The sequence below is a fragment of the Phacochoerus africanus genome, chromosome 4, assembly GCF_016906955.1.
Source record: "Phacochoerus africanus isolate WHEZ1 chromosome 4, ROS_Pafr_v1, whole genome shotgun sequence".
Lineage (NCBI taxonomy): Eukaryota > Metazoa > Chordata > Mammalia > Artiodactyla > Suidae > Phacochoerus > Phacochoerus africanus.
In genome coordinates, this window is record NC_062547.1 from 77,746,759 (window position 1) to 77,759,525 (window position 12,767).

The window sequence follows — 12,767 nt, forward strand, 5'->3', positions numbered from 1 at the left end:
CTGTTTTAAGCCACCTGTGTGAGGTGGCTTGAGCCAGCTGCCCCAGGAGATTCCCAGATCCCTCGAGCAGCGGGATGGGGAGGGGCCCAGTGGCCCTGGGGAGGAGGGCGGGGGAGGATGCAGTGGGAGATGGCAGAGGGCCGGGCGAGAATCAGACAGGTTGTATCTGAGGCCCCAAAGCTGCTTTGCTAAAGGGCCATTGGTGCTTGGGGCTGGAGCAGCACTGCCAGAACCTTGGAGAAAAGGCCGAGCTTGGCCACCAAGGGGCATGCAAGGCCCAGGCTCTCCCCCTGGACACAGACGTTGCCTCCTTCCTCAGACTCTATGTTCTGCCCGACACAGCCCCGCTCTCTCGGCCTCGCCTGCCTCCTTGCTCCGGATGCCCTTGGGGCCCCACAGCACTGCCCCTGCCTCAGCTATTTCGGGCCTGCGCCTGCCTCCCGGGCCCAGCGTGGGCCATTTTCAAGACGGAGCTCTTAAAATAGCTGTGGCGGTTTCGTGGCAGCTGCAGAAGGAGCTGTAAGGAGGAGCTGGCTAGGGGCAGCAGAAAGAGACAGGCCTTGCCAGGGTGGGTGTCACCAGTGGTTCCCAGCGGGTGGGGAGCCTGGAGGCTGAGGCAGGTGTGGAGGAGGAGGGCTGCTGTGGAGGTCAGTCTAGGGTCAAGGTCCCAGGTGCCAGAGCTTCACCTCTGTCCCCAGGGTGGGAGTAAGGGCGAGTGGTCCCATCACTGTTGCCATGTGGTGGGGAAACAGAGGCAGGGCAGCTGGAGAAACCCCTCAACCAAACAGCAGGGGCAGCAGAACTGGATTTGGGTGCAGGGACCCCAGCCTCGCCCAGAATGCTCTGCACTGCTGTGTGCCTGGTATACATGTGGTGCCCAATTAATGACCCCTCTGTGCACCCCGAGACCATAAGAGGCCGGAGACCACAAGGGCTTACTAAGAGCCAACTGGGACTGGCCAGGCCATGTGGGAAAGCTGCGCCTGGTGCTACTGAAGACAGTCACTTGTCATGGGACAGGTACCGCTTGAGCACCTTTTACATGCTGAACTGGGAATGGGGATGTGACAGCCAGAAGCTGGGGGGAGGGGGCAATGATGTCACTGAGAGGAATGAGGCTCAGGGCTGGGGGCAGCACACAGCCACTTTATTTCATGGAGCAGAATGACCCGGTTCTGTCCCCAAGTTGAGCCCTTTTCTCTGCCCGGGGATGGGCTGTCCCCATGGGACCCTCTATTGCCAGAGCTGTGCTGATGTGCCATGGAGGGGGCCACAGGGTGGCAGGAAGGCCCTCAGACTGGAGGTTTCCTGGGGCTGGAGCAGGGCAGGCCTCCCCTGTCAGACTGGGACTCTCCAGAGGGAGGAATCGAGGTCTCCCCTCTCAGACCAGCAGGAACAATTACATCTGGAGGTGGGAGAGCTGGTCTCATTCCTTTCTGGACCCAAGAGCATTTGGCAAAGTCGTAGGAGCAGAAAGGGTCATTCCCAGCCTTAGACCCAGAAAGCACACCGATTTCCCGGGAAAAGACAAACAGAAAAGAAAGCCCTTGAGCCCAGAAGTGTATCCAGCCTTGGGATTGTTGGCATGAGATCTGTGGTCCCCAGAACTGGATTTAAAGAGTGTCCTATGTCCTAAGGTGGGGCCTTGGCAGGTCCTGGCAGTTCCTGTGGGACCAGAGCAGGGCAGGGGGCAGGCAGCTGGCCCCAGGCTCAGTCCTCATCCTCGCTGGCGTAGATGCCTGCTTCCCAGCGCTCCGCCATGGCATTCTTGTGGCGGGTCACCCGCGTGGCTTCAAGGATCTGCAAGATGGGGCACTTCCCATCAGGGTCCTAGCCTCCCGAACATCTCCCCCCACTGCTAACTCATAAGGGAGGCCTAGATCAGGGGTAAAGCAGGACCATCCCCTCCTCTATTTCAGACCCCTAGTAATAGCACCAAGGAATGTGCTAACTCATGCTGAGCTCCATAGCAGGGAAAATGCCCAGGTCTGGTATTTTGGACTCAGTTCAGAGAGGGATACAAATGTATTCCACAAATCTACTGAAGTAGCTGGCCTTCTCCCTCTCCCAGATGAATACTTCTCTCAAAGAAAATGCCCTTGTTGGCTCAAAAAAAAATCAGTAAAGAGGTGGCACGCAGAACCCCTTTCCATAATCTGTATCCCTGGCAGGTATCAAAAGCAGATCACAGCACCTCCGGCAGACACTCTCAATCAAAGAGATACCCAGGAAAGTCCTACACCCAGAAGAAAGACTTCTGATGGCCCTGATGCAATGGGGCAGGGAGTACAGATGTGGGAGGGAAAGGCTTGGGCCCTCGCCCCCATGAACACGCTCACCTCTAAGTTGACGTGGTCCAAGGGTTTGATGCCAGCATACTACAGGAAAGAAACATATGTCAGCCCCAGGACCTTCTACCCCGTCCCAGCCCAGACCCCACCTGGGCTCAATGCACAGCCCCTTCCATCATGGGGGGTAGAAGGGACGGCCCACTGTCCCCCCAAGTGCCCCTTGATCATCCCATACTTAAAGCCACCCACCATGCTGTTCCCTGTTCCCTCATGCTGTTCCCCTCAGTAAAGTCTTGGTCCATCATAGGCAGCTAATTTCTCTTTGTAAATATCATCATTGTAATGAACACAATTGATGCTTATGAAGCTCCTGCTACGGCCATGCCCTACCCTAAGATTCAAAGGGGGCTGTTTTTACTATCACGCTCCTTTGGCAGAGGAGGAGACTGAGGGACAGGGAGAGCCAGGGACTTGCCCATCACACAGCTGGCAGGCGGCAGGGCTGGGACTTGCCTCTGGGTCCCTGGGCTCCACTCTGCACCCCGAACCACCAGGCCAGACTGTGAACACCAGGCGGTGAGCCCCTGGCTGGTGTGATTCTCCATGGTGTCAAAGCTGTTTGCCCAGGGAGGAGGGGGCCTCACGGTTACAAATGCAGGGTTTTGAGCCCAGGCCTGGGTTCCAGTCCTGGCTTGGAAACTCAGGCTATATGACCCTGGGCATGTGTCACTCTGGCTTTCTCCAAAAAATGGGTGACAAACTATCCCTCCAGGATGTTAACGGCACAGTACCTAGAGCATCATGGGACATCCCATGTGACATGTGGATAATAGTCAGCAATAACCATGATGGTAACAAACACATGCAAACAATAGGGCGATTTGAGAGACTGCCACTGCTCTTCCTACCCAGGCAGAGCTCACCCTCTGCCTTTGGCTCTGGGAAGAGCTTCATGGTGGGTCCCTGCTTAGATGACCCAGACATGAAGAAACACCATTTATCCACTCAGTGCCTCTGTACGTGGGACAGGGAAGCTTGGTCACCAGTGGGGCAGTGAGGGAGGAAGGACTCACACCCATGCTCCAGCCTTGCCCTACCCTCCATGGCCCTACTGGGTTGTGTCAGTCCTTGGCCAGGCCTGTAAGGGGAGGGCAGGGCTCGAGACTCACCCACTGCTCCTTCTTCCTTCTCTGCCAAGGAGCAGCCTCGGCTGGGGCTTCTGCTGTCTGTCCCGGATGCAGGTGGATGGGGGTGAAAAAGTGTGACTCAGACACCGAATAGCTGCCGGTGATGCCTGGGGGGTGGCGGGGGGAGGAAGGGGTATTAGGGAAGGTCCCAGAGTCTCCTGAGGGCAGACACCTGTCATATCCCAGTGTGAGAGACACAGCATCTCTGGCTAAGAGGCTGGACCAGTTTAAGAAATGGGTGAATGGAAATTCCCATCGTGGCGTAGTGGTTAATGAATCCAACTAGGAACCATGAGGTTTCGGGTTCGGTCCCTGGCCTTGCTCAGTGGGTTAAGGATCCGGCATTGCCGTGAGCTGTGGTGTAGGTCACAGACGCAGCTCGGATCCCTCATTGCTGTGGCTCTGATGTAGGCCGGTGGCTACAGCTCCGATTCAACCCCTAGCCTGGGAACCTCCATATGCCGCGGGAACAGCCCTAGAAAAGGCAAAAAGCCAGAAAAAAAAAAAAAAAAGAGAGAGAGAGATGGGTGAATGGACAGACAGAGCAGACAGCAGTTTGAAAAAACTGATAGATCCATAGATAGACAGATGAAAGAAAGGAAGGAAGGAAGGAGGGGGGGAAGGAAAGAAAGAAAAAGAAAAAAAGAATGAAAGAAAGAAAAAGAGAGAGAGAGAGAGAGAGGGAGGGAGGGAGGGAAAGAAAAAAAGAAAGAAAAGAGTCAGTCTGGGGGAAGTGGGTAGACAGATGGACTGACCATGCAAGGAGAAGCACATTAAAAGTGACATGGGGTGGGGGAGTTCCCATTATGGTGTAGTGGAAATGAATCCAACTAGTAACCATGATATTATGGGTTAGATCCCTGGCCTCACTCAGTGGGTTAAGGATATAGTGTTGCCATGAGCTGTGGTGTAGGTTGCTGTGGCTGTGGTGTAGGTTGGCAGCTGTAGCTCCAGTTCAACCCCTGGCCTGGGAATTTCCATGTGCTGCAGGCATGGCCCTAAAAAGCCAAAAAAAAAAAAAAAAGGTGACATGGGGCATATTTAGCAAAAAGGAGTAATTGACCTAGAGGAGGTTAGAACATTTGTAAACTGTGTGCATCTAACAACATAGTGTCCAAATCCATAAAGCAAAAATTCCAAGGCAAAAGTGACATCTTACTCCAAAAATACCACTGAGGCAGATGGACAGGCAAACAGGACCAGCCAACTGGGGGAGCAGACAAAGTCCCCCAGATGTCCCCATACCTCTCCCCCCCACATCCTTCCTCCCCATTCTCCTCTGCCCCAACCTCTGAGACTGGAGCAAAGCAGCCATCCCCAGGACCCTCCTCACCAGATGCCCCGGAGGAGCTCCTGGAATCTTGGTCACAGTACTCATCTGGAGTTGGGGAGAAGACCTCAGGGTACAGAGCACTCCGCCGCTCCTCAGCTACTTCCCGCTCCCGCCGCAGGACACTTTCCACCTCCCTCTCCAGCAGCTCAGACGACTGGGACTTCTGCAGCCTCAAGGCTGGTGCCCCAGCCACCTCCCAGCTCCACACTCGGGGGGCCTCAGCTTTCTCAGGCTCACTGGGGACCCTGAAGCGCAGGGGACGCAGGCGAAAGTACTTCCATCGCACGACACTCCCGCTGGTGGGCAGGGGTTGGCGGGGGGGCTCCTGCTTTGTGCCAGAGGATTCCGAGGGATGCCTTGGAGACTGTGTGGCCTTCGGAGAGCCCACAGCCCTGGTCTCACCTGCAGAGAGACCGCTGGGCTTGCCATAGGTGCAAAAGACTGGGAGTTCTCCTGCGGGCTTCTGGGGGCTCAGGTATGGCTGGTACGCATCCGGTGGGATGCGGTTCACCTTCCTCACCTCTGGAGTGGGGCTGGCCGCGCGGGCATCTGGGGCGGGGCCGAGGATGGAGTCTGAGCTGTGGGCCCTCCTGAGTGGAGGCTGGGGGCCCTCAGAGAACCCATCAGGCGTGGATGCCCGGCCCACCTGCAGGCCCTCCCGCCGGTGGTCCTCCTCACGCTGTGACTCCTGGGCAATGTCCCGCTGCACGTAGAGTGATGGGCGCCCCCTGTCCCGCCGCGGCCCCGCAGCCAGGTTCACTCTGTTCAGCAGCGGCCTGGCCGGGATCTCCACCAGCTCCTGGTGGCCGGCCGCCTGCCGCAGCCCCCTCTGTGCTCGGAGGTCCGCCTCCCGCTCCTGGGCCAGCCGGATCTCCCGCTCAATGGGCGTCTCCTTGGGCGGCTCTGGGGACCGGTCTCGGGCCTGGGAACCACGGTCATCCACGGCCGGGACACCAGGCCTGGTGGGCAAACTGTGGACCCTCTTCTCTTCCATGACCACCTCCTTTGCTTGGGGCTTGACTGGGACCACATACCCATTGGCCAGGGGCAGCCCCTTCCAGGCTTTGGAGGCCTGGCTCACCCCAGGTGGGGGGTTCCGAGGGGCCCCTGCATTCCCTTGGGATGCCCCAGGTGGCGTGTTCCAAGGGGCCCCCACATTCACATGGGCCACCCCGGGGGGCGGGTTCGCCTGCTCCAGGCTCAGAAACTGCTGCCTCACGGCCAGGAAGTCAATCTGCTCGCGGTCAATCCCATTCTCCTCCAGGGCCGTGGACGGCAGGAGGTCGGGGGTCCTGGGCTCCCCATGGAAGTGAAGCGTGGCCACCGTGTCGCTCCTCCTGACGGCCTGGTCCTTGATGACCAGCCGGCGCTCCTGCTCCAGGTCCCAGGGCCGCCGGGGTGGAACGTGCTGGGCCTCCAGGTGGCAGGCTTTCACCTCCTCGTCTTCGTCATCCTCTGGCCATGGGGGTGGCTGCGCAGTGAAGGCTTGCGGGCCGTGGGACCTCTCTGTCCACGCCATTTCCAGTGAGGCCTCGTGGTCAGTGGGCCATGCCTGCGGCTTGTCCTGGCCCCAGCCACTGGCCACACCCACCAGCTCGAACGTGTAGCTGGTGTCCCCATCATCAAAGGCCACGCCAGCCACGCGGGGTGAGTGGGGGATGCTGAAGATGGGGTATCTGGTCACTCGGTCCATGTTCTGGGGGTCTCCGTGCAACACAGGTTCCCAGAGCGTAGATGGTCTGGGTTGACTGAGGAGGAGAAGGACAATTCAGCCACCATGTCAGAGAACTTAGGGAGAGGGATGATTCTCAGTCCTCTGAGGGCAAAGTCCTGGCCAGGTGGCCTCTGTGATTAGCTCAGGGAAGCGCAAGTGACCCAGCCCTGCCAGTCAGAGCATTCCACCCTCTGACCTCTGTGACTGATTCAGGGATGGAAATGTGACCCAATCCAGCCAAGTACGTGAAATCCTTGGATTTCACAATTAACTTTGCAATCATTCTGGAAAATTGGACCCTCTTCCGCTGGGTTTGTTAGGCTGGTGGTATGCAGCCAAGAACTGTTGGGAAACCATGTGTCCCCTTGTGGACAGAGCATGCTTAAGAGCACCGCTAACCTCAACACAGCATCCTAAAAACATTGTTTGAGCTCCTGGATCCAGCCACACCTGAATCCCTGAGAGCCCCTGTACTGACCCAGCAACTTGCCTCCTGTGCTTCTAACACTGGCAGGCACCCCTCCCACCTCATATCCCGGACTTGGTACAACCTGAGCTCCTTGCTATCCTGCTCCTTCCTCTCTTCTCCTACCCAGCTCTCCATGTCAACCCAGCACCACCCCCAGACAGCTTGTCTCCCAGGGGAAACACACACTGAGGTTCCTTCTGTGCTTTTTTTCATCTGATGTTTACAGAAGGTCCCTGTGGGCTTGCCCTTGCTGAGGGATGTCCGTGGGGAAGCTGAGGCCCAGAGCAGGGTGGTGATGGGCAGAGACTCCCACATCCTGGTTCCTTTCCCTGCACCTGTCCAGTGGGACACCTCCTCCCATCCAAGACAATCCCCCACCTCAGCGCCATAAAGCCAGGATGGGCTAGGGAGCGCCTTGGACCTTGTCCTCCTGGGCCAGGCAACGCCCTGACCCAGTGCCCCAGGGGGCCCAGCCCCCACCCCTGAGCTGTCTGAGCACAGCTACAGGAGCCTTCACCAAGGCCAGGCACCTGCTGTCACATCTCCAAGGCTCCTGGCATCTCCAGAACAGTACCCTCACACCCTCTCCAGGGCACCCAATCTCACCACCTGGCTTTAGCTCAGACCCCTAAGCTCTCCAGGTGCCAGGCCCCCAAGTCCCAACCTCCTCCTCCCTCTGCCTGGAGGACCCTCATTTCTGTACCTGCATTGCTTTTTTTGCTGCAACCCACATGACACCTCCTCCAGGGAGCCCCCAGCTCGTCCCTGCCCTCTGGCCTGAGTATCTCCCATGCACCTGCTCAGCATTGTGGCGTCACCTTTTTACAGCCAAGGAAAGGAAGGGGGGTGGTCCTTGCCCTCACCTTGGGCCCCTGGGGCCCCCACAACTATGGGTATATTGATGCCTTTTTACGCCAACTTGCTTATAAAAGCTAACTGTAGTTTGGGGGGGGGGTTGGTTTGTTTTGCTTTGTTTTATTTTTCATTTTTTTGTTTTCTTTTTAGGGCTACACCTGTGGCATATGGAAGTTCCAGGCTAGGGGTCAAATCGGAGCTGCAGCTGCCGGCCTATACCAGAGCCACAGCCACAGCCACAGCCACGCAAGATCTGAGCTGAGTCTGTGACCTACACCACAGCTCAGGGCAATGCTGGATCCTTAAACCCACTGAGCGAGGCCAGGAATCAAACCCTTGACATTATGTCAGGTTCTTAACCCAATGAATCACAACAGAAACTCCTAAATGTATTTTTTTTTTAAAGAAAAATATAGGCGTTCCCACCGTGGTGCAACAGTTCAGTGGTGTTTCAGGAGCGATGGGACACAAGTTCAATCCCTGGCATTGCCATGGCTAGGTTGCAACTGCGGCCCAGTAATTCCATATGCAGTGGGGCAGTGAAAAAAAGAAAAAAAGAAAAATGCAGACCCTCCCTGAGGTCTATAATGGGGAACCGTGTTACAACTAACCCATTAGTATCACCCAATCCGTCTAACTTATAATTAGGAAAACAATATTTAAAACAAGTAGGCTTGGGAGTTCCTGTCATGGCTCAGCGGAAACCAATCTGACTACTATCCATGAGGATGTGGGTTCGATTCCTGGACTTACTCAGTGGGTTAGGGATCCGGTATTGCTGTGAGCTGTGGTGTAGGTCACAGATGTGGCTGGGATCCTGAGTTGCTGTGGCTGTGGTATAGGCCAGCGGCTGTAACTCTGATTCGATCTCTAGCCTGGGAACTTCCATGGGTGTGGCCCTTTAACAAACAAAAAACAAGCAGGCTTGGCTGAACCTCTATCCCAGAGACCCCACAGACCCTATGGGGATGCACGCATCTCTGAAAGAGGAAGAAGGTTATTTAAGACCTGCCTCCTCAGTCTGAAGGTATCAGTGGGACCCTCTCCCTGGCAGGGACCTAGGTATAAGCATCCTGTCCCACAGCCCAGGGTTGGGTACACAGCGGGCACTTAATAAAAGCTGCTGAACAAGCTGTGGTCTCACTCTGGTCCTCAGGGCCCACATTCTGGCCTGGACGCCTGCCTCTTGTGGTCTGCCCCCCAGTCCTGAGCCCCCCTCAAGGGGCTGGGCAGGTCTGTTTCCTTCCTGTCCCCACACCAGGGGCCCTGGGGTGGGGTGTGGCAGAGGTGACGCAGGAGTGTTTGCCTTGTGAGTGGCTGGAGGCTCACCCAGGAGGGTTTATAAGCCACATAGGACATTAACTCAGGTGGGGGTGGCGAACTGCACACCCAGAGGGTATCGGGTCTCCTGGCAGGTGGGGCAAGGTTGAGGGCACCACTCCCTCCCCAGCTCATTCCTCCTGGGTGATTCACTGAGGCCAGGGCAAGGCTCAAGGCCCCAGGGCCCCACTGGCTTGGTCCCTGGTCAGTCTCCACTTCCCTCTGGCCTTCAGGATGGGGCAAAGCATGCAGTGACCACCGTGAAAGAGCTGCCACAGAAATTCAGTCCTGTGCCTGGTGTAGAGTAGGTGCTGGATAAATGCTGTCACTGTGATATTACTATTTAAACCTGGAGCCACCACTGATCACAGAGTGACCCTCAGGCAGGCATTCCCTCCTGCAAAGCCTGTCTCCCCTTCTGTAAAATGGGACATGGCAGCCCCCATCCCCACCCCCACAGGGCCTGGGGAGGAGCAAGGAGGCCTGAGCCCAAGCCTGGGGCAGAGAAACCCCAGTAGGGAAGACCACTGTAGGAGCCCTCGGAGGCGCCATGCAAATGTGTCAATCTATCCATCAAAGCCTCCTGCCTCCTTGTTTGCTTCTTGTAAGAGCCTGTGATGAGGGGGCCATTCTTGTCCCCAGCTTACAGCAAAGGAAACCAAGGCCCAGAGAGATGAGGACCTCACAGAGTGAGGGACGGAGCAACAGATGCCGAAGCCTGAGCCCTCAAGCCCAGTCAGGCTCCTCCTCTCTGGGAAGGCCCCCTGGATTTCTCCTTCCCAGCCCTGCTGTGCACCTTGTGGATACCAAACTGAAACTGAATTTATGGCCCCTGTTTCCACACACCTGCTTCCTCATTGCCTCAACTGGCTTCCAGCCCTCAGGCAAAGGCCTGCTGTAGGAGCCCAGGGCTGGGTCGGCCACCCAGTAGGGAGGGGCTCCAAGGGGTCTCTTCCATCCCCTGGGGCACAGTCCCTGGGACCCTAGCTGGGCAGAGCCCCCGGCCCCTGACACCCCTGGACACTGGGTCAGTTTCTGCCCGGCACCATGGGATCCCAGCCATCCTCTCCAAGGCTAGACACCCCCACACGCTGAGACTGTCCTACCACCTCCTGTGAGCCCATGGTGTGTGTGGGGGGCAGGCAGCTCAAGGCTCCCCAAGCCAGACTCTGCTGGTGCTGATAAGCATCTCCCCAGAAAACTCCAGAATCCCTGGAGCAGTGGGGGGCTGGGGAGGGTGCTGTGCCTCTGGCCTTGGGATGCCTTAGAGGGTCTGGGTTCAGATTTGGGGGCCTGAAGCCCAGGGTGGGGACCGGGACCCCAGCAAGTTTCATAACAGGCCTCTGCTCCCCTGGGCAGGTACAGAGTAAAAAGGACTTGATTCAGGCCTTGGAGCCAGCCTGGGAGTGGAGGAAGGGGAGCCCCCCCCCCAGCCCCTGGGGCCTCACTGGGCCCAGGAGAAATGGGGTGGGGAAGGGCTGGTGATGGGGGCTCCCTCCCTTCCCCTTGACAGCCCCCCAGCTGACCAGATGGGGCCCCTGGCACACAAAATCCCATGCCAAAGCAGACCCCACCCCACATGGGACACTTGCCTGGTCCTCACCTGCTGGCTCTCCACCTGTAACAACCTCCAAGCCTGGCTCCGTGTGGACAGCACAGAGGCCTCCCAGCCTGCTCTGCCCCAGGTTGCCAGGGGACAGGGCCCCGCCCTGGGAAGCAGGTGTGCCCTCTCCCCCCCAGGCCCCACCTGGGCTCCAGACAAAGTCCAGAGGAGGAGAAAGATGACGCTGGCTGAGTGCTGGGCAGGCACCACGCCCACTGCGCCCTGCCCCTCGGCCCCCAGGGCCCCCAGCGCACGGAGCAGGAGAAGCTGAGTCTGGCCCTGCCACCACCTCTCAGAACTGCTCAGGCTCACCCAGCAGTTCTATGAACCAGCTGCTGTTTCTCAGCAGAGTCCAATTCTGAAGCCCCAATGGGCCGCCTGGCTCATTCCAGCTCACCCCACCCTTTGAGGCCATTTCCCCAGAGAACTCCTTCTGGGAGAAGCCTGGCTTCCTAGTCTCTGGGGGTTCAGCTGGGCCTGGGTTCAAATCCCACTTAACCCCTCTGAGCTGGGGGGAAGGGGGTCACAGGGCTGGGAGGATCCCCCAGCCCGCTTCTACATAAAGGACCAAACGAGAACACCAAAGGTGCCAGAAAACACTGGGATGGGCCAGGCCAGGCCCACTGAGGCTGGAGACTGGTGGCAGGTCCCCCCAGGCGCTCAGCTGTCCTGCCTGATTCTTTTTTGTTTTTTGTCTATTTGCCATTTCTAGGGCCGCTGCCGCGGTGTATGAAGGTTCCCAGGCTAGGGGTCGAATCCAAGCTGTAGCCGCCAGCCTACGCCAGAGCCACAGCAACACCAGATCCGAGCCGTGTCTGTGACCTACACCACAGCTCACGGCAATGCCAGATCCTTAACCCACTGAGCGAGGCCAGGGATCAAACCCGCAACCTCATGGTTCCTAGTCGGATTCGTTAACCACTGAGCCAAGACAGGAACTCCCTGTCCTGCCTGATTCCTGGTCGGGGGCAGAGCACCTGCCAGAGCCATGGCAGCCCAGGGTCTGCAAAGCAAATGGGCCATGGGGCACAGCAGCCAGTCTACGGGAAGGGGACACAGATGGGGCTTTCGTCCCCCAGGCTAGGGCTCTGTCCTGCTCTGCCCCTCTGCTGACTTTGGGTCCCCTACAAACATATCTCTTCTTCCATCAAATGGGCCTCCAGCTCATTTGCCCCAAGGTGGGGGGATTTGAGGACAAGTCCAGAATGATAGTGCGTGTAAATGTGGCAGACCTGTCAAACCTGGGATACATGGCCTCCTTTTCTCCTCCCAACACCTGTATAGTTCCCTAGATCCAGCTTTTGCAAATATAGAAAGTGAGCCACAGGAATTTTCCAGTTCCCCCTAAGGGCAGAGTGTCAGCAGTGGGGCTGGGCTTTGAACCTGAGCCCCCTCCCCATGATAGTACTCCCTGACTGCTCGCAGCAGGGGAACCAGGGCCCCCAAAGGGCAGAGGCTGGACCACCCAGCATGTCGGGAGCCTGGTAGATGTGGCCGCCCCGTCAGGGTTCATACAGCCTGCTGGACAGATGGGCAAACCAAGGCCCAGAGGGGCCCTGGCTCCCCTAGGTCACACTGGGAGACACAAGTGGGGATGGTAGCACCCATAAATGCTGCCTCCCTGTGTTCCCACCCCTTTCCCAGGGACCGGTGTCTTTGCAGAGCTTAGCGGGGATCTGTGGGGCCTCTTCTGTTCTCCAGGGGGCTGTGAACCCAGCAAGGGGCAGTCTCACAGCCAAAGGAAGGGCCAGGGTGGAACCCGGGCTCCAGAGGAAACAGAAAGGAAGACCCCTCACCGCCAGGCTTACCTGCCCAGGTGCCGCTCAGCGGTGCACAGGTGCAGACGGGGCCTCCGCCAACACCCCAGCCCACTGGACCAGGGTGAGCCCAAGGGGTGCCAGGCCGCGAACGGGAGAAACCAGCTCCGCTGGACCTGGGTGAGCTCCTTTTGAGGCCAGGGCGCCCCGCGGGGCCCCACCCCCGGCCTGGCCACGC

At 58.0% G+C, this 12,767-nt stretch overlaps 1 protein-coding gene across 1 annotated transcript; it reads right to left on the reverse strand.

Annotated features, from left to right (window-relative positions):
* Positions 1-1,113: 1,113 nt before the first annotated feature.
* Positions 1,114-12,760, reverse strand: MISP (mitotic spindle positioning). Its single transcript, XM_047777812.1, has 5 exons — positions 12,581-12,760; positions 4,812-6,559; positions 3,461-3,585; positions 2,340-2,378; positions 1,114-1,800 (listed from the first exon to the last, which is right to left on the reverse strand). The coding sequence occupies exons 2-5, from the start codon at positions 6,502-6,504 to the stop codon at positions 1,711-1,713; spliced, it is 1,947 nt and encodes a 648-aa protein (XP_047633768.1). The 5' UTR covers positions 6,505-6,559; positions 12,581-12,760; the 3' UTR covers positions 1,114-1,710.
* Positions 12,761-12,767: the final 7 nt, after the last annotated feature.